The sequence below is a fragment of the Schistocerca serialis genome, chromosome 5, assembly GCF_023864345.2.
Source record: "Schistocerca serialis cubense isolate TAMUIC-IGC-003099 chromosome 5, iqSchSeri2.2, whole genome shotgun sequence".
Classification (NCBI taxonomy): Eukaryota; Metazoa; Arthropoda; class Insecta; order Orthoptera; family Acrididae; genus Schistocerca; species Schistocerca serialis.
In genome coordinates this window covers 567,235,376-567,256,285 of record NC_064642.1, presented here as the reverse complement: position 1 = coordinate 567,256,285, position 20,910 = coordinate 567,235,376, and the positions used below count along the sequence as shown (strand labels likewise).

At 39.5% G+C, this 20,910-nt stretch overlaps 1 protein-coding gene across 2 annotated transcripts in view; it reads left to right on the top strand.

Moving 5' to 3' along the window:
- Positions 1-20,910, top strand: part of LOC126481268 (protein farnesyltransferase subunit beta) — an 83,194-nt gene that overhangs the window by 29,075 nt on the left and 33,209 nt on the right. For both annotated transcript variants that reach the window (XR_007587541.1, XM_050104894.1), the window contains exons 3-4: positions 6,241-6,353; positions 6,442-6,567. Coding sequence is in view for 1 of the 2 variants with exons in the window: in XM_050104894.1 (XP_049960851.1) it covers positions 6,241-6,353; positions 6,442-6,567 (239 nt within the window). In the remaining variant the exon portion in view is untranslated. The remainder of the gene's footprint in view (positions 1-6,240; positions 6,354-6,441; positions 6,568-20,910) is intronic.

Sequence of the window (20,910 nt, the reverse complement as noted above, 5' to 3'; positions counted from 1 at the left end):
AATATTATGACCATTGTTCACTAAAAGATAGAATGTCTCCTGGAGTTGTGGGCATGTGACTCAGTAAGGAAAATATATAAACAGAGCAGAGACAAATGGAGTATCATTCGGGATGCCATAGTCTACAAATAGAGAAATCCACAGACATAAACGACTTTGTCAAAGGTCAAATTGTTATGGACTGTCATATGGAAATGAGCATCTCAGAAACTGTGGAGCTGTTTGCATGCTACTGTCATGAACATCTATGGAAAGTTGTTCAATGATGGTGAAACCATGAATAGACAAGAAGGTGGTGTGCATCCACACCTCATCACAGAAAGTGGAGATTTGATGCTTGCTCACTCTGTAAAGCAGGTTAGGCAGCAATCTGTGGCAGATCTGACAACTTACTACAAAACTAGTACATCCACAAGTGTTTCAGAGCACGCTGTTCAGCACACATTATTGAACTTAGGACTGTGCAGTAGATGACCCCTATGTGATCCCTTGTTGATCCAATTATAATTGCAGTGGGCATGGGCTCATTGAGATAGAACAGTGTATCAATGGAAACCTGTCACTTGGTCAGATGAATCATGTGTCTTGTTACACCAAGTTAATAGTCATGTCCAGATATGCTGTCACTAGGTAAACTGCTGCCTGAAATATACACATGGTCATTTATTTAGGGTGGTGGGGGCAATATTATGCCTATTCACCTGGGCTTCCATTGGATGTCTAATAGTAATCAAAGACAGCATAACAGCTGTGCAGTATGTGGACATAATTATGGACCACCCACATCCCTTCATGCTTAGTGTCTTCCTTGATGGTGATGGCATCTTCCAGCAAGATAAGTGTGTGTATGACAAGAACATAATCACATTGCAGTAGTTTGAGGAGCATAATACCGAACTTGCATTGATGTCTTGGCCACAAGATTTATGTGATCTTAACTCAGTGGAACACAACTGGGAAACTATCAGGTACCAGCTCTGCACCCACAAACCACTGGCCTGTAATTCTACAGAAATGTTCTAGACATCTGGTGCCTCTTACCCCCAGAAACCTACCAAGGGGTGGTTGAATGCATGTCACTCATCATTGTTTCTGTAGTGTTGTCCAAAGGCCGACCAACGTACTGAAACTGGAATTCGCACATATCTACCTGCTTTCCCTATTCATGTTCCAGGTGAACTATCAGAAGAAAACAGTCAGAACAGATCTTCATTTTGCTATTAGCTGTTTTACATACCTGCAAACGTCACAAGATTTACCTACTCACTTTGCGGGAGTAGAACTTACGAGAGTTGATTTGATAGAAAATGGTGTAATCCCATGCCAAGGATTAGCTCTATTATAAGGGCTCTCAGCCTTCATTTGGTGCCCGCTGAATTGTAATTTTCTTTAAGGTGGCTTGAGAATTATTCAGCACTTGATGTCGACCTGATGACTGTGCAGTGTGCAGTTTAGTCTCAGTGCATGGTGAGAGACAGACTTTTTCTAATAATATGCAACACAAACTGCATTAGGACTCTGAGACACAGCAACAGGATCTTAGGCTGTTTAATTTATACCAGAATATGCTGGTCTTTGCCAGCCAACAACTGAATATCTATAAGATACTATATTGCCAGATGCCCACATTTTGCTTGACTGAGGGAGGTGAAACAGTGATTAGCACACTGGACTGATGTTCAGAAGGAGCTTGGTTCAAACTCCACACAGTCATCCTGAGTGAGATTTCCCATGGTTGCACTAAATTGTTAAACAAAATTCCAGGATGGTGAATCCTGGCTTTTTAGAATGACAGATTTGGTAAAAAATCTTGCCTTACAGTTAGGTTAATATAGTATATCAAAACCTTGCTTATGTCCCTGGATTGTGTGTTTCTTGTACGACAGCAATTTTCCAGACTCTGTAACAATTCTTCTGTTGGATAATTCATTTATTGTTTTACTGTCTATTTTATAAGCTCTGTTCAGAAGAAGAATACCCTCCATAATTGTTGGCATTATTTCACTCTACTTTCTGAAATAATATATTTATGCCCCACTTGTCAGCTATTTGATATATTTTAGAGCTTGTGTTAAATAGGTGTGAAATTCCAACCTTGAGTGATATGCTTCTGTACTTAATCAACTCCAGGTCTATTTCATATTGCATTTTAAATGTTCATACTTTTCATTGCCGTCTAACTTGTCCAATTTCGCTTCAAAGGTATGAGTTCTCTTGACTTCAGAACAGTACTTTAGTGTCAACACAGGCATGACAATGCTGCCAAACAACACTTTTAACAAAAGGCACTGTACAGGCCAATGGTGGCCCAACAACAAGCCAGGAACAGAGCACCGCAGGAGGAAATGAAAACTCACTGTGCGGGTCAATCTACAGGAAGACAGGAAGTATGAAATTGCATAAGGGCAAACACAACACATGGCAATCATGGTGGGTGACGACTGAGCACACATAAACGGCACGAGATACAAGAGATGTCTGTGACAGTTGGACTTAACATTAGAACTATCCTGCATGGCTTACTGTCGCCTGCAGGTAAACACTTTCATCAGCAGGACTGCCTATACAGCATTTTACATGTTCCCCCTTAGCATTTGTCATAACTAGTCTGCTGCACTACCCATGCATACTCATCTGCCTTAATCATGATATCTGCTGCTGGGGATACTAAGTCAGTCCCCACTGAAAAGATCACATAGGGCTGAAAATTGCCAGGCTCGGGTTGCGACCTCCAGTGCGGAACCGGAGAGAGCACCAGAGACACGGCTAGCAGACCAATCACCAAAGGAGGCAGCGTTGACACTGCCGAGTCCATCGGAGGGGTGAAAGGGTGTGGAGGCTAAGGCAACAGTTGTTCCACCACCAATGACAGAGGTGAGGCCAAATATACCAGTGAGGAGGAGGGGTAGCAGAGGACGGGACGGGGGTCAGAATCTATGGGCTCCACATTGTTAGGTACACGAGCGAGCCTCACAAGGGTCCGTGGCCACAGATGAATGGAGGCCACAAAGGGGTGGCAGGGGGGAAACACACCACCTGCACCAGGAACAACATCGTGACCAACCCTGCCACCTGTCTGATGGGAAGACTGCTGCAGATGCAAGTGATTTGCATGATTGGTCTGGTGCTCCCGATTACAAACAATTGTCGATCATAGTGGCCCACCATGGCATCCAGTAGCCACCCCTGGTGCTGGCCAAAAAACCAGGCCCAAATGGCAGTCTTGGGAGGGAAAACATGGCAGGCCATGATGCTCTGGGCCATGCAACTTAAGGCACATTAAATGGAGAAGATCCCATGGATGGCGCCCGTGTAAATGTTCTGGTAGACTGTGCTCATTGACAGGCATCACCCAGTATGTGATGCCTGTATGTATGCACTTGAGGATGCATTGTCGGAAAAGGTACACATGGACTTATTCTGTTGGGTCTTGAACAAAGCATTCCACCTCCAAGTTAGAACCCTGATGCTGGACACTGGTGTGAGGTGCATTTTTTAATGTACACCATGCCAGATCTGTATGCTGGATACACACCCAAAGAGACATTCTCCGGCCAACCCATCTGGGTAACCAAAATGATTTTCAGAAAAAGTGAGTTGGCAGCCATGGCTGTCATGACCTGTTATGCTGTTAATGGAAAATCCAACAAGGTTGGGTGCCAAGGCATCATCCATCATCCTATGTGCAGACGAGAGCCTTCTGCCGATCAGACTAGGGGTTGTGCTCCAACGGCAGCTGCAGTAGTGCATCAACATTTGCATGCTGAGTGGTGGAGCATTAACAAATGTCGTAGCATTAATTACTGAAGAAGAGGGCCTACCTCTACAATCTGTGGATAGTCCTATCTGGTTGCTTGGAACAAGGGCCAAATATGGAAACCAGCGGCTTGTCGTCAGTGATGAGGAGGAACCTTGTGCCATACAAGAAAACATGAGCTGTTTTAATTCCAAAAAAATAGCCAATGCCTTTTGTCCACTTGTGAATAATTACATTGCGCTGCAGAAAGTATCTTTGATGCAAAAGTGAATTGCTGTTCACTACCATCCGTATTCCAATTGGGCAGAACCACACGAGTACCATACTGGGGCACATCACCGTTGATGGTTAATGATTGACCTGGCATAAAAGAAGCCAGTCAGGGAGCAGGGCACAGACAGTGCGTGAGGGACTGAAAAGATTGTTGACAACCCATAAACCAGACAAATTTAACATCCTTTTGTCAAAGCTAGTTAAGAGGATGGCAGATGTGGACGACTTGGGGAATGAACTTGGCATAATATGAAATTTTGCAAAGAAAGAGAGAGAGAGAGAGAGAGAGAGAGAGAGAGAGAGAGATAGATAGATAGATAGATAGATAGTGGAGCTCCTCCTTGGTCTTGGACACTGGAGCTCCTCCATGGTCTTGGACAATGGCTTTGATGTGGTTGTCCATAGGGATGAGACCTTATTTGCTGAGCATGTGTCCCGAAAGATGCGCCTTCAAGCAGAAGAAGCTGCTCTTCTCCGTCTTGCAACAAAGGCCATTCTCCAGAAGGTGTTGGAAAACCATCTACAGGTTTCATAAATGCTTCTCTTGGGTAGAGCCCATAACCCAGATGTCATCAAGGTAGTTTATGGAACAAAGAATGTTCTGAATCACCTGCTCTAAATACTGTTGATAAATTCCTGACACAGACAAGATTCCAAAAGGTAAACAGTTAAACTGGTCAAGAGCAAAGGGGGTGTTAAGTACCAAGAAAGTTAGTGAAGTTGCATCCAATGGCAATTGCAGTTCAGTGTGTGAAAAATAGTGGCCGCTCGACAACATTACCAACAACTCCTGTGGCCCCAGAATTGGGTACATTGTATGTTGACTGTGTTTACCACATGGTGCCGCTGGGCTTCTGAATGACCACCAAAGAGGTGGCTCACTGACTAGATGATATAGGAGAAACATTGCCCTGATCCTACCAATATTGCAACTTGGCATTTACCTTGGTGTGCATAGAGATGGAATGCGTGAAGGGGGGTGGGGGGAACGAAATTTAGGCACCACTGACATGTACCTCGAAATTTTCTTCCCAGTCCAAGGTATTCTCAGATAGCTGGTTGTATGACCATAGTAATGAGGCCAAAACTTAAGAGGCTTTACCAAATGAACTTTAGCTACTTGAAAGCCAAAAAGAGAAAAAAAAGATTAACCCAAAAATATTTTGCACCAACGTGGAGGCGGGAAGAATACCTGGGAAACAGCATGGGTCCCTGGGGCTGGTTTACCATACACCCCTCATTGTACCACCAGTCAATTGTCGGAAAGGAAGTTCCTTGCCGCTGCTATAAGATCGTGAGATTTCGCAATCTGACCAACATGAGCGAAAGAGGGCTTAGTCAAGATAAATGTCCTAATTTAGACCACAGGATAGGGTGGTAACCAGATGATCACATTGCAAGTTAGTGAGTCTGCATGTGAGGATGTGAGGTGGCACATTTGGGGTCACTTAAAACGACACCTGCACGAGAGACCCTGCAAGGTGATCCAGGCCTCATACCACTACCTGAGGCACTTGTACTGGTTGAACTGCAACGGCGCTGAAATACTGTATAACCAACACACACAGCTTGTCAAAGGGCCACTTCTCGGGATAGGTGGAGCGCTTTAAATTTTGCAGACCTTCATCTAACGCCATACTGCTGGGCAATAGCAAGATGCCTTTTTCAGCTGGATTGACTATACACCTTAGCTGGCAGAGCCACAAGAACAAGAACAGGTAATTTTACCACCTTTCTGTAGTCTCATTAAAACAGGCAAGTGATGTCAGGTGACAGGAAAGAAAACTGCACAGCAGGTGCCTGGTCCACCACCTGCGTGGTGTGGGTGCAAAGCAATTCCACATTCTGGTTTAGCAGCATCCAAATCTGCTCATAGTACTACTGCTTCTTCTTCTTCTTCTTCTTCTTCTTCTTCTTCTGTAGGTGCATTGTAGAAATAGTGGGTCCACAATGAACCAAAATTAACTGTATGAAAAGGAAAGTAAAAAACTGCAGCATCACATGTCTAAGAACATCCTTTCATAAGCTGTGATTATTCTGTTTGAGTTTTTCATCAGTGAAAGAATTCTGTGTTATTCCTGTAAAATCAAGTAATATTTGAGATTGTTTTCTCTGCATTTTCACAAAAAACTAATTTCTTTCTTTATTTATTTTTTTTTTATTTTTTTTTTAAGTTATGTGAATGCCTCAAGAGTTTTCTTGTCTTGCAGTGTCTGGATTCCAGCAGACCATGGCTCTGTTATTGGATTTTGCACTCTCTTGAACTTCTGGAGTTAACTCTAGAGCCAGATTTTATCTCTAGTATTGCACAGTTCCTTGCAAGGTGGTATGAAAACTAATGACATTTAAAGTAGATATGTTGTTTTATTTCACTATTGTACAGTATATAAGCCAGTATTATCATATTGCAGATGTCAGTGCCCCGATGGAGGGTTTGGCGGTGGTCCAGGGCAGTATGCACATCTTGCACCCACATATGCAGCTGTTAATGCATTATGTACGCTTGGGACAGAAGAAGCGTTCCGTGTCATTGATAGGTAATATCCAATTTCATGGTAGCATTTGTATGGCTCGAAGTTTTGAAAAAAGCTCTACATTTCAGAGAGTAAGGGAAAATTTATGTTCAGTTTTGAATTTATGTGTGTACTCGGTGCTTAGCCTTTGATGTGTGGTTCACTAGTCTTGTTTGCAGTCTTCCTTTCCAATCTACAGGTTTACATGGGAAGGTCCAACATGTGCACAGTTCTGTATGTGCCAGAATGTTCCTACCTTAAATGTTGTGATATACATGTACAATTCATTGTGATAAAGAACAAATCTGTTAACAATGTGCAGTGCTGATCATAATTTGTCTCATTATTGGAGCTTATCTATACTAGTACATAGAGACAAGTTGATGTTTAACATTGTAACCAGAAATCTCAAAGTTCTTGACCAGTTTACTTCAGCTTTTTACACAATACTCTAATAAACAGTTAGACGGATATATATATACACATATATGTTACTATACATGGTGTATAAATCTGTATTTAAAATCTGTAGTGTTATATAAAGACAGGTTGTCGTTTTAATATTGTTATGAAAAGTATCTAAAAGTTCGTGGACTGATTAATTACAAATTTTTACATGATACTTCAATAAACATATGGATGGGCATGTTTAAAGGGCCAATGGTATTAGCAAAAATCTCAAAAAAAAATTCTCGAATGGTTGACTTCAAATTTTTAAATGATACTCTAATAAATTCTTGAACAAACAAGGTATACATATTTTTTTATATACATTGTGTATAGTTTATAGATATTACTGTATGAAGGCCAATTGTCGTTTAACGTTGTTATCAATAATCCAGAAAAAATACTTGGCTGATTTACTTCAAATTTTTACGTGGTAATCTAATAAATGTTCGGATGGACATAGGCTACATATTTTTAAACACACTCACACCCTGAACCTCAAATAAGGTTTTTAATGTTCCTTAATTTTTTTCTAGTAGTTTCAAAGTTTCTGAATTCTCTGTCCCACCTTGTATTTTTTATAGTCTCATGCTTTGTAAGCAAATTGTTTACAGATCAGACAGGTTTTCCTTGAGGCTTCTGTCTCCTGTAAAAGATAGCAGATGACTTTAAGTTCAGAAAACCACGAATATGAGTATCTTCATTGTGGATCTAGAATTTTTCTTGACAATTGTGACCAGCATGGATGCAGATTCCAGCAGAATTAGTCCTACAGTGCTTTACAGCAGTTTGAAAAGGGTCATATCTTTTTATGTCCATGTAATTCCTGGCAAGTGTTGAATCCTCAGTGAAAAATGCCTTCAATTTTTCACCCAAAAATTATAATATGATTCTACTTTGAAAGATTGCTATGTTGCTGACCTGTGTAGGAATACTCAAACAGATCACTATTACGGGGTAGGCTCTTAGGATCAGAAAGCTAAGTCATTGAGGTCCGCTTGGAAGTTGCTGCAGAGGTGTTTCTCTCTCTCTCTCTCTCTCTCTCTCTCTCTCTCTCTCTCTCTCTCTCCCCAGCACTGTGAAAACACTGTTAATGTATATGCATTTCAGAAACAGGAAAGTCTCATAAATCTGGTCTTTTTTGACATTATATTAAACACCTACACAAAATAATGCAATTTAGCATACATACATGTTAGAACAAGATCACTCGAGGCATTGAACATATGTAAATGTTTTTGGGCCCATTTTGCTGGCAGCTCTAAAAATTGTTCACCCTGAGGAGACGCTAGGTGCAATAGCTGACAAGAGTACCCATTTCGATACAAATTGAGTAGCCACAGTTGCTGCTAACACCTTTCTCGGCACAGCCAAAATAGTCAACATTTTCTGGCAGATGACTCTGTGTTCAGTGCATCGGCATGCTTGTAAATGAAACTGTAGTAATTAGTTTAGAATTCTGGGAAGTGGATTACCTCTGTACATGATCGTAATCACAGCAACATTAAGAAAGAAACAATGTTGCTTCAACAGTGTCAGTATACTAGCACATAGTGTTGAAAGCTGATGTTGGTACTGAATATCGTTCTGAAGTCGTGCACCTTTTTTAGATTTCTGTTGAAACAACCATAACAGTACAAATTTTCCCTCCCTTCTCCCTCCTGTTACGTTGCATTTTTGTGCCATTTTGTGTGAATCAAAAAGACATTCACAGCTGCAGATCTTGAATTTAGAACTACTGTCTGGCAGCAAGTGAGCCCGCCAATCCTTTTTCCCTCTTTCATTTCTATTTTATTGGGCATGGTATCTATTCTTCATATGAAGCACTGAGTGATATGCCACTGTGGTTAAGACAAGGAACTCACATTTGGACGAAGTGCAGTCCAAGTCTCCACCATGATTCAGCTTTATCATGGTTTCACTAAAATGAGTAAGGTGAATGCTCAGGTGCTCTTTTTGAAAAGGACATGCTGCTTTCCTTCTCAGCTTTGCTCTAGCAGAGCTTGAGCTTTGCCTGTAATGACGTTGACACGTTGTTATACACTGATCTACCTTCCTTCCTTTATCTGAGGAATGTGAAATCTGTGATGGTGTTATGTAAGAAGAGCGTAACAACCATGGTGTAAGGTAAGTTGGGTGGTCTGTCTGTTACCTAGATGCTTCCTTATTTGCCAGTTTTATGTAGAAATTCTCTCTTCACCAAAGGGGAAGTGAGAAGGCAGACCCAAATTCAGTTACACAAGACTGTGGCAGTTGCTTTATAAAAGGTAAACAAATTAGACCAAAATTAAAGAGAGACATGCAAATACTATCTTTCTTCCACTAAGGGAACTGCAGGCTCTGCTGTCATTTTCCGTTCATTATGTTGCCATACATCTCTTAAGAAAAGCACTTCATTGTTCTGTGCAGAGTTGCAGAATTTGATGTGACACAGAAGGCAAAGGGGTAGAGGAGATACTCTGTCTCTTCTGAGGCTTATTCTCTTGGAAAAATTCCATGTTGACAATCTAGATCCCTCACAGGCTGTCCATTATGGCTTTCCCCACTTTGTTCCATTTATTTTACACCACACATTAACTTACATTTATGCTCCACGTATAGGTTCGACCACTGACCTTAAAAAAATACAGAAAGTGTGGGGAAGGCCTCATAATACTCAGCATGGCAGCCAGTCCATGTAGGGATTGTCAGGTACCTGACAGTGGTAGCCATCTGACATCAGAGATCGCGCTGAGTTGTAACTTCCATGTGATTGCCAAGGATTAAGTCCCTGTCTGTCTCAGGGACAAGATGACATTTGCTCTGGCTGCATGGCATCTATTGGAAGAGCTCTCACTCAGAGGAGGCGGTATTGTGGCAGAGTTTGGTCTCATGGAGTGATCAGTCTTCAGGCCGCAAGGCTCCAGTATTCTCTTCAGACAGATAGGAACTTTCTGTCTGTGGCCACACCATGGAAGGAAAACAAAATGGGCCACTGAAGAAACTTGCTCCCTTCAGTTCCTGGTTTGATCCCTCACGTGTGGAGGAACCTCTCTCTCTACCAAACCAATATTCTTTGTAGCCAATATTGAAAACATTGTTGGCAAAATATCTTCACTGAGGAAATTGTGAAGTGCTTCCATCTTAATTAAGGTGGCAAATTCGATCCAGTCTTAGTTTTCTTGTAAACAGGTTGGTTATGTGCTTGTTTCCAGCACCCCATAAGAACCTCGACATGGATTAATGTCTGATGAGACTATAATGCAATCCTTACTGAGACTATAATGCAATCGTTACTTTAAACTCCTTATATTATGAAGAATTCGAATGTTGTACAAGCTGCCAATGGCTTTGCCGCAGTGGTAACACTGGTTCGTGTCAGATCACCAAAGTTAAGCACTGTCAGGCTTGTCGGGCGTTTGGATGTGTGACCGTCTGGTCTTCCGAGTGCTGTTGGCAAGCGTGGTGCACTCAGCTCTTGTGAGACAGTTTAAGAAGCTATGTGATCGAGAAAGTAGTGGCTCTGGTCATAAAAACTGACAACAGCCGAGAGAGCAGTGTGCTGACCACATGCCCCTCCATACCCGCATCCAGTGACGTCTGTTGGCAGAGGATGACACAGTGATCAGTCAGTACCGTTGGGACTTCAGAGGCCTATTCGGACGGAGTTTAGTTTAGTTAGTTGTACGAAATATCTCATAGATTAGACAATGTTGTGAGAGAATGTGCATTATATTTGCAGATAAATGGCACTACCTTGCAAAATCGGTCTGTCAGGTCTGCTCCTCTTGCTCCTGTATAACATATTGAAAAGAGTTTGTCCGGATTCCTTTAAGTGACAAATCGCTGGAACATTATGTTGCAGTTAACCATTTTCTTCCTTTATTTGCATGTTTGTGAGACCCATTTTATTATCACATAATTAACATTTTTTTCAAAAGGACATTGTGCAACTTGCTTGTGCCATACAGAGAACATAACAGGTACCAAACTTTACAAATTATAATCCCACTTTGTTACTTTCTTATACAACTCCAACACTACTCTGACCAACTTTGATGTACTTGGCACCAAAAAATTCTATGTCTATTTCAATTTCAGGTTCCAGAACATTTGAAAAAAGCAAATAGTCCACATTAATACAAACTTGACTATCTCAATTGAAATTATTTTTCAGATCTAATTCATATACCGTATTTACTCGAATCTAAGCCGCACTTTATTTTCCGGTTTTTGTAATCCATAAAACCGCTTGAGGCTTAGAATCGAGTGCAAATTAATCGGAAGTTCTGAAAAATGTTGGAAGGTCCCGCCACTACTAACTTTTGTCGTTGAATATATGTAGCGCTACGCAGCGCCTGCTTTGCAGGCTCAAAGATAAATACTGGCGCCAAAACCTCTGCATCAGTAAATAAATTTTAAAAAAGGCGGAAGACGAGCTTTTTTTCTCCGCCTTGAGTTTCGACCACTGCATTTTCATACATTATCCAATGAAGTAAATACAAACTCCGTATTGTTCATCTTCGAATGTAGCAGCATTACAATGTACTACGAAAATCTGACTGGCAAGACTGTTTGGGATGTTTGTCAATATGGCCAACTCTGTGTTCTGAATTTCCTACCTGTTAGAAGGGATGGTTGCTAATAGGAACTTTTATGAATTGTGAATCACATGCAGTATTCTCTTCACCATAAGAATATTGCGAATATAAACATTTTGCCATGTATTCTTTCGTGTTTGCTGCTCTCTCATTTAAATCCTGTCTGCCTAATAAGCAATGAAACTAGAGTGAGACAACAACAAACGTGGAAGAATATACATATCATGTTATGTTTATATTCGTATTATTCTTATGCCTAATAGTGATACAGTTAGAAATGAAGCACGGCAATTGACAAGATTTTTAAATCTAAGATGACTCTAATTTCTGTGCAGAATGTCATGTACTAAAGAGGTGTCTGCAAAGATTTTCAAACGGAGAAAAATTTTCGCTAAACTCTCGTTCACATCATCTTCTATCATACACAGTCTATTATTTGCTTCTTGTTGCTTCTTCTTCTTCTTCTTCTTCTTCTCTTTTTTTTTTTTTTTTTTAGAAGCGGTGGTAGCGCGCACAAAAGCAAGCCATGCCGCGAGGGGCGACAGGCCGTAAACACTCATGATCAGAATGCGACAAACAAGGCATGACACAGTACAGTAATGCATTTTCAGCTTTGAGTGATGTAAACACCTATAACAAAGAGAACGACACTTATCAGATTAAAGAAAAATGAGCAATCAATTCAAACCAGACGAAGCACGTGAAAATGGAAGGATACCCGTATAAATACGGAGGGAAAGCCTGACGCATAGCAACGGCTACCTGGTATAGCTTAACTGTTAAGCTTACGACTCGAACCAAACTACTGTAGCTGTCATTCATTCGACCTAAATTGTGTCTCATATTACAATGGACCAACTTTGTTTCGATTTGGAGGTGCGGCCTAAAACTTTTCTCTTCCTTTGAATTTAGAGTCTCAAATTTCAGGTGTGGTTTAGATTCAGGAAATTTTTTTTTCCTCGATTTCGAGTCTCATTTTTCAGGTGCAGCTTAGATTCGAGTGCGGCTTAGATTCGAGTAAATACATTATTGTTTTTTCAAAATCAGTATTTAACTGAGGATCTAGTAAGCTTAATGATTAATAGCAAGAATTACAAAATTTGACAATATGGAAAAATAGCTTTATTTTATCTTGTAAAATAACTAATTAGAAAACTGGTAAATGAAGACAAATTTTATTTACATCAAAACTGAAGCACAACGATATTGTATTTACTGCAGATTCGTTTTTACATCATTTAAGTTGACAGTTGTGATTACTAACATCGATACTATGAAATATGTTGATATAAATAATAAAAATATATTGACAGAAAAATAGTTTTTAGGCTATCAGATGGTTCAGAAGGTGAGAAATTATAGTAAGAGGATAACCCAAGTCTGGCCAAAATTTATAATTTAGCAGTGCAAAAGTTCTAAACAGGCTCGATTCATTACAGGATGAGAGAAGAACTACGCAAACACGTGGAAAGGTGAGACCTGCCAGACAGGATAGCTGATGGCGGCTTGCCATCTTCGCTTTTGAGGAGAATTTGTTTCCATAGAAGGTCAAAATCTTGGTTTACCACTAAAATGTTAAGCTGTTTTGTGTTGTCAATGCAATGCTTTAAATACAAGCACTTTGAGCATATGTCTTTCAGGTGTACATATTTCTCAGTTTGTGGAGACTGTGGAAGGCCACTTCATGAAAATTCACCTTGTCTGCTACCACCCATCTTTGTCAACTGTGGGAATGACTACTCTCTTCAATCCCAACAGTGTGCTACCCTAATCAAGGAATGCAAAATCCAGGAAGTGGAGGTCTTTGACTGCATCTCGTGTTTTGAGGCTTGGAAAAAATATCATCATTTGCATCCAAGCTCAGTCATACTGACTTTGCCAGTACTGTGGCCAGTCTGTTGACACTGCCTGGCTTACTTGCTTCCTCAAAGTTGACTTCCAGTAGTTACACAAATAAATTTGACCATGGGGATGAGAGGCCTAAGCTTATTGTGGCTCCTGTGCATAATCATCAGGAAATACTCCTTGCATTTGGGAAGAGATGCACCCTCCTCCCCCAATATGTACCAGTGGCAGGGCCCCCTATGGTTTCCCTCTCCCTGGAAATCTATTGGCCAGTGGCCCAACACCAGCCATTTTCTGGGCAGCCATTGACTGATAGTAGAGGGTTGGTAGCTGTTCTTCCACTACTGCGCAAACTGTGTTTAAGCTGTCACAAGATTGCTGGCTGCTAAAACTTGTGAAAGAGAGAAAGAAGATATCACAGGAGAAGGCTGCTCTGGTGATCCTGAAGACATCAAATCCTCCTCATGTGTCAGACTTCGAACCGTAGTTTGTAATTTGTTGATGTTCTTCCCCTAATAGTGACACAGTGGTCCTGGGGTATGCCCCATCCTCCTGGCCCCTTCATGCCTAACCAAGACATCCTCCATGTGAAAATTCAATGGAACTGCAATAGATGTTCCTGTCAACCGTCAGAACTGCAGCTACTATTTTGCTTTTGTTCTGCAAACTGTATTGCTCTCCATGAAACACACTTTACTGATGACCATTCACCAACTTTCGAGGTTACTGTGCATTGTGTTAGAACTGTGATGGCCTGCAGAGAACACAAATGTCCTCAGTTAATGGAGTCCTCTCTGTACTGCATTGGAAGCAATATCAGTGCAAGTGCAAACAACCCTAGTGATCATCATTTATGATGTTTGTATATCTCCAGGCAATGCAGTTATTATCTGTTCAGTTTACAGTTGCCATTTTATCTGGGTGCGCTGTGAACTGTTGATGTGTGCTCTTATTGGTTGTTTTGGATGATGCACTAAAGGTATAACTGCTCTCAGTGAAAGTGTAACACGGTTTGTGAACTATGCTTGGTATACGTGCAGCACATAAAACAATTATACATTCTGTTAAGACATTCTTGAACAGAAAAACAATCAATGAACAATAATAGTATAAAACTGTTGTTTTACTGTTGAACAATGCAGCTGTGTGTGCATTTAGGAGACAACAGTACGTTCACTTTTAATAAATTCTTCTACAGCAAATGCTGAAGCAAACGCATAATACATTTGCTATTAACACTTTCTTATACAGAGAATCATGCAAAATTAACTGTTGTTTTTGGCTCTAATAACATGAGTTGGGTGTGCAGCAGATAAAAATACATTCGCTGTTAGTACGTTATTTACAGGAAAGCATAAGAAATGAAAATGAAATAGAAATTTTGACATACGATGTAACGACTAAAAAAGAGAGAGATCCCCACAGGGCGGGATAAATTTTTGAAATCGTATATACAGTGGTGTAGGCAGGGGTCCCAGGTGTCACATCCTGGAGTGATTCACCCTAGTGGGCCCTCATTTGTAAGTAATAGACAAAAAAAAGTTTTGGAATTCACATGAGAATGTATATTATTAAAATAGAGAGCACTTACTGTCAGCTGAAGTAATGCAGGGGACAACATGTCTGCTTGCTGTGCAAGAGTGTGTGGGCTCAAATCTTGTCAGATGCTGTAACATCTTTTTTATTTTCAAATCTTTATTGAAATGAATTTGATCACTATATTATTAAATCTTGTAGCAAAAAAGACATTTTTGACTGCATTGCACAACCAGCAGAAACAGATTATTCTACTTTCGTTTTTTAATCAATAAATCAACATTTTTGAATGCTTAAATATTATGATGGATAAATATAAATAAAGGAAATCACATACACAAGGATTTCAAATGAAAAAAGAAAAGCAGGAACAGAAAATGTGACCTAGTGAAAAAGGTTAACACAATGTTTTCAATGACCTTTAATCCTTGTGTAAGGGCTGAACATCTAGCTCATTGTGCACACAATTGTGCCTCATCTGCTGACTAGATAGAGCTGCTGCTGATGCTTGAAGCAGCTAACTCTGTTGAGTCTGAATCTGCATTGTCCCATATATCTTCAGAACCACAAGACAAAATTTCATTGTCACTGTCTGGTTGAAGGTGAATAATTATGCTCTCAGTAGCTTCATCCATCAGTGCATCTCTGTGCTAGTATTCATCCACAACAGTTTTCACTTTATCACATGCCTTCTTCCAGTTGTCTTCTGTAATGCTCTGTATTGCAGTCGTAGTCATTTGTTTAAGTTGGGAAAGGGTAATGTTACTGACGGTTGGTTGTTCATTGAAACTTTCTGTTTCATTAAATTCCAAATACGTTTGGGGTTCAGATCTCAGTTGTAGGGTTGAAGACATAACACTGTAAGTCCTTTCCTGAATGTTTCTAAGTGCTCTTATCTACTGTATATTCCTGCTCCGGTTTGTAACGTTTCACATCTTGCAAGAGCTTGTTGCATGTTAAATCAGCACCAAATGGAATTTTATGCTTAGTGAGCCAAGATTGTATATCAGCTTTACGATAGGATTTGTTAAGCGCTTTATTTTCATGGACACAGTGGTAGGATGCATTATCTAATACCATAATACTTCTGCCTGATATATTTGGTATTAGGTGCTCTTGCGACTATTTTATGTAATTTTCACTGCTCATTTCATTGTGATAATCTTCCAATGTTGATCTCAAATCATATAACCTCATTTCTCCTCCCACACGAACCACTATTGCTCTTTATCAAGAACTTTTTTCCCGCACATTTGGTACGTCAGTGTGCGGCCAACATTTACTGGCCGTATAGCGTGTATGCACCCATGTTTCATCAGTATACATGACGGGTTTCTTCACACCTTTCTCATTTTATCTCAGAGATCTAAGAAAGTGTGCACACCATGCTACAATGCCCCCCCCCCCCCACCCCCTCTCAACTGGAAACATTCAACTATTTTTGGAAACGAAACCCGATATCCTTCAAAATTTTCCAGAAAGTGGATCGTTTTCTTATGAAATTAGTGCCTGTATCCTCCTTCACCCATTTGTAAAACTTTCAAAGAGTGGGTATTTCTGTTGTAATGTTGTGATATTCCAAGAATTTTCTTTTCAATAAACACTTATCAAAGTCATCGAGACACTTCATTTTCTTCCTCTGTCTCTTCTTCATTGGTGTCACAATTTTCTGATCACTCCATCTAACTTTTTTAACATTGTTCACATCATTAAGTACTGTCCTTACACTCTTTCGTACTGCAGCCGCTGCGCTTTCCAGAGCTCTTTCTAATGTTATTAGCAGACTCTGTTTTTCTTCTCGACAGAACTGAACTGTGTTATTAATCAATACTTTCCAGAATGAGATTTTCACTCTGCAGCGGAGTGTGCGCTGATATGAAACTTCCTGGCAGATTAAAACTGTGTGCCCGACCGAGACTCGGACTCGGGACTTTTGCCTTTCGCGGGCAAGTGCTCTACCCTCTGAGCTACTGAAGCACGACTCACGCCCGGTACTCACAGCTTTACTTCTGCCAGTATCTCGTCTCCTACCTTCCAAACTTTACAGAAGCCTACCGATAATAGAGAACTGGAAAAATAAGAAGGTACAAAAAGACTACCCAAGAACCAAACAAATATAGTAACTGTTGATATATAAGCCTCCAGGATTCAGACTATGAATTATATTCCAAAATCATGAATGCGAGCCTTATAAATATCGTGGAAAACAACAATCAGGTTCTAGTAAAGGACACTGAATTATTGGCATTGTTTTTGTATTGAAACAAGTTATAGAAAAGACATGAGAGTGAGTAGAGAAACCCATCTTGCTTTTGTGGATTTTGAGAAAGCATTTGATAATGTGAATAGTGAAATGCTATGGAATATCATGGCTGAATGAGGTTATTCATCTTGTCTCTTAAATGCTATTAAGAGTCTATAAACAAACACAGAAATTATTGTATATTTGGGAAATATAACGACAAAGCCAGTGAACATAAGCATAGGGGTATGACAAGGATACTGTATTTCTCCAATACTATTAAAAAAAAGTTTATGTGTAGATACATGAAGTTACCAGCAAATGTAAAATGTTGAACATAAATGGAGTTATTTTAGATTGTAACACTAGACTAAATGTAATTTTATACGCACATGACTTAACTCTGATTGCAGAGAATTGAAATGGTCTTCAGATGAGAGTGTATAAGTTGCAGCAGATAGCATCAGATTACAACTTGACATTGTCAGTAGATAAAATGAAAGTGATGACATTTCAGACCAGACAACTAGTAAGATTGAAAGTAGTCTCGAGTAATAAAATCTTGGAGCAAGTAGAACATTTTAAATACCTAGGATGTGACATCAGTTATATTCATAACTGCAACATGGACCAAAAATTATATAAATTTACTTCCATTTGTGGAACCATCATAAAAAGTTTGTGCAATAAAGCCAGGAAATAAATATAGCTATAGTTTTATAAAATAATAGCAGTATCAACTTTCACTAATGGAAGTGAAGCATGGGCAACAATCAGACACCAAGAGAGTAGAATACAGACTCAAGAAATGAGATTTCCAAGGAGAGTGGAAGGGTGTTCAAGGGAAGATCGAAAAAGATATGAAGACATAAGGAAAGATTTAAGAATATATAACCTAAACAAAAAAATAAAGAAAAATAGAAGAAGATGAAAGTAACAAGCAGACCGTATGGGTGGAGCAAGATTTTCAGTAAAATCTCTCAATTATAAACGCACTGGAAGAAGAAATATAGGAACACCATATAAGAGGTGGAGTACTGTAACAGGCAATTTGCCTAGTATGTGAAGTGGAGAAGAAGCAGGAGGAGGAATGCTCCCCCCCCCCCCCCCCCCCCACACACACCCACACACACACACACACACACACACACACACACACACACACACACACACACGGTGCTTTTATAGACTCGTTGGACCACTTCAGTTAATCATTTGCTGCTCATCATCTTCAGTAAATCAGTAGATGTTATTTCTATTGTATGTCATTTGTCTATTTTTGGTTTGAATCTTATTTTTATGTTTTTCACTTTCTTTACGTTTTCCATTTTGTTTTGCAATAAGTCCTGAGTTAATTCTAGCTCTTTAATATCCTCCCCAATTTCCTTTAATCATCCTACTTGTTGCTTCATGTTCTAAAGTTTCTGTATAATTTTTTTTGGTAATCTGATTTCTAGTGTACACATAACGTGAACAAAAATTCTTTTCTTCCATGTAGTGTCTGTAGTGGGCACTAGTTCACTGTATGCCACTTCATTTGGTGCCATTTGCCATTGTGCATCTTTTTGCTATTTGTTATTTCTGCATGTTGTAAATATTCTTCTCTACTTTTAGGATTTTGTCGGTACTGTTTTTCAGAGTGACTTTGAAAAGAGTTTTGCTTCTGTAATTCATGTCTTGTCAAACCACAGTCTTGCAATGGTTTAATTTAGTTTTGAGTAATAGGTATTTTATTTTGTATGTTAATTTCTGAGCTTATATCATTTTGTTAATTCGTTATTGCCACACAGGTATCTTGTCGAAGTTGTATGTTATAATTTCTCCTAGATATTTAAGTTCTTTCACCTTTTTTACTTCCATGTTATTTACTGTTATGTGGTTCATTGCTGCTGGATCAGCTACCATTATCTCAGTCTTTATGAATGATACCTGGAGTCCTATTTTGGTGCTGTATTTTGTAGGCTTGTTATGTGATTTCTGGTTTCTTGAATGTTATTAGCTAGAAACAGTAAGTCATCTGTGAATTCCAAGTAACTCAAGTTTATATGACTTTCTTAGTTCCAGTTAATGTGTTTTAGGACTTTCCTTCTACCAGAGTACCAGAGCACAATTGAAAAGCCATGGCGATAATCCATCTCCCTGTCGTAACCCTGTCTAAGTCATAAATGGCTCAGATATTTCTCCTCGGAACTGTACTTTAGATTTGGTGTTTGTTAGGTATTTTTATCATTTTATCAATATCTTCATAATTCAAGATCTGAGGATATAGTCATAAGCTTTCTTGATATCTTCAAAGGATATGAGTTGTTGTTTTACCCAAAATGATTGTCTGTTCTAGACAGCTTTTCCAGGGCCTAAAGTTCCCATTGGTATTCTCCTGGTTACAATTGTTGTACAGAATCCAAAAGGGAATGTCTGTATAGTTGTCTGGATTTGATTTCTCCCCTTTTTTGTGTAGTCTAATGTTCTAGTAGTTCTTCTTTGTTCCAGATTTTCACTGGGCTTGGGTGTAATGATATCTTCACTGGTTCTTTTGCATACTTCCAGTTTCACAAATGTTTGACCTCCTCCACTTGATTTGTAATTTTTCAGCTCTCTCAAAGCTTTGTAGGCTTCATAGATTGTAGTTGGGTTTATATTTTCTGCTGGTGTTTTAATAGTGGTATCTGTATTTATTTGTAATAGTTCCAGGGGTTCTTAAGAATTTAGTAACTTGTTAAATGTATCTGTTAAAATTTCTGTATTTATTATATAGATGTGGGCCATATTACTTTTATCCTTTAACATTAATGTTGAAGGCTCATGCCTTTGTTGTAGGCTGAAAAAATGTTTTGTAGTAATCCCCTGAGTTGATTTTTTTGCGCCATCCGGTGTGGCCGTGCGGTTCTAAACACTTCAGTCTGGAACCGTGTGACCGCTATGGTCGCAGGTTCGAATCCTGCCTCGGGCATGGATGTGTGTGATGTCCTTAGGTTAGTTAGTTCTGAGTTCTAGGGTACTGATGACCACAGATGTTAAGTCCCATAGTGCTCAGAGCCATTTGAACCATTTTTTGATTTTTTTGGTATCTTTTTTGTGTTGGTGTTTAATACTTATTATTTTTTGTGAGTTCCAAGTGTGACTGATACCTTAAACCAGTCTTAGCATTTATCTACCTCTGTTTTCTCGCACTCATCCTTGCAGGTTAATGTTTATTCCATAGGTTTATTGGGAATACTTATTCAGCTATTTGTTTTAGTTGGGAGAACTATTTCTTGTAGATCATCTGTTGGTTTTATATTTCTTGTTTGTTTTTTATATTCTTTATTTATCAGTTTATGGGGGTCATAGGTTATCTTCTTTTTGGGGTGGGATTTTTTCTTTGTCATTGGTATGAATTCAATTATTATTTTTATCACGTAATGATCTTACCCCATATCTGCCCCTTTCAAAATTTTCACATTGTAGATTTCCCTGTGTTAATTTTTATACTTACAGACATGATCCTCTGCCAGCTGTTGTGACCATCCCCCTTTTACTTTTTTTGTTTGCATTTAGCCTTTGTTTCTCTACTGCACCTATTTTATGTTTTACCCTCGATATTAGTTAATGATGAAAGAACTGGTGATTAGCTTTTTATACTTTCTCTGAGGAAGTGAGTGCTGTTTCTTTCTGTAATGCCTTGACCATAATGGATCAGGAGTGAGACAGCTGGACAGCCCCCTCCTCGTGCTGAGT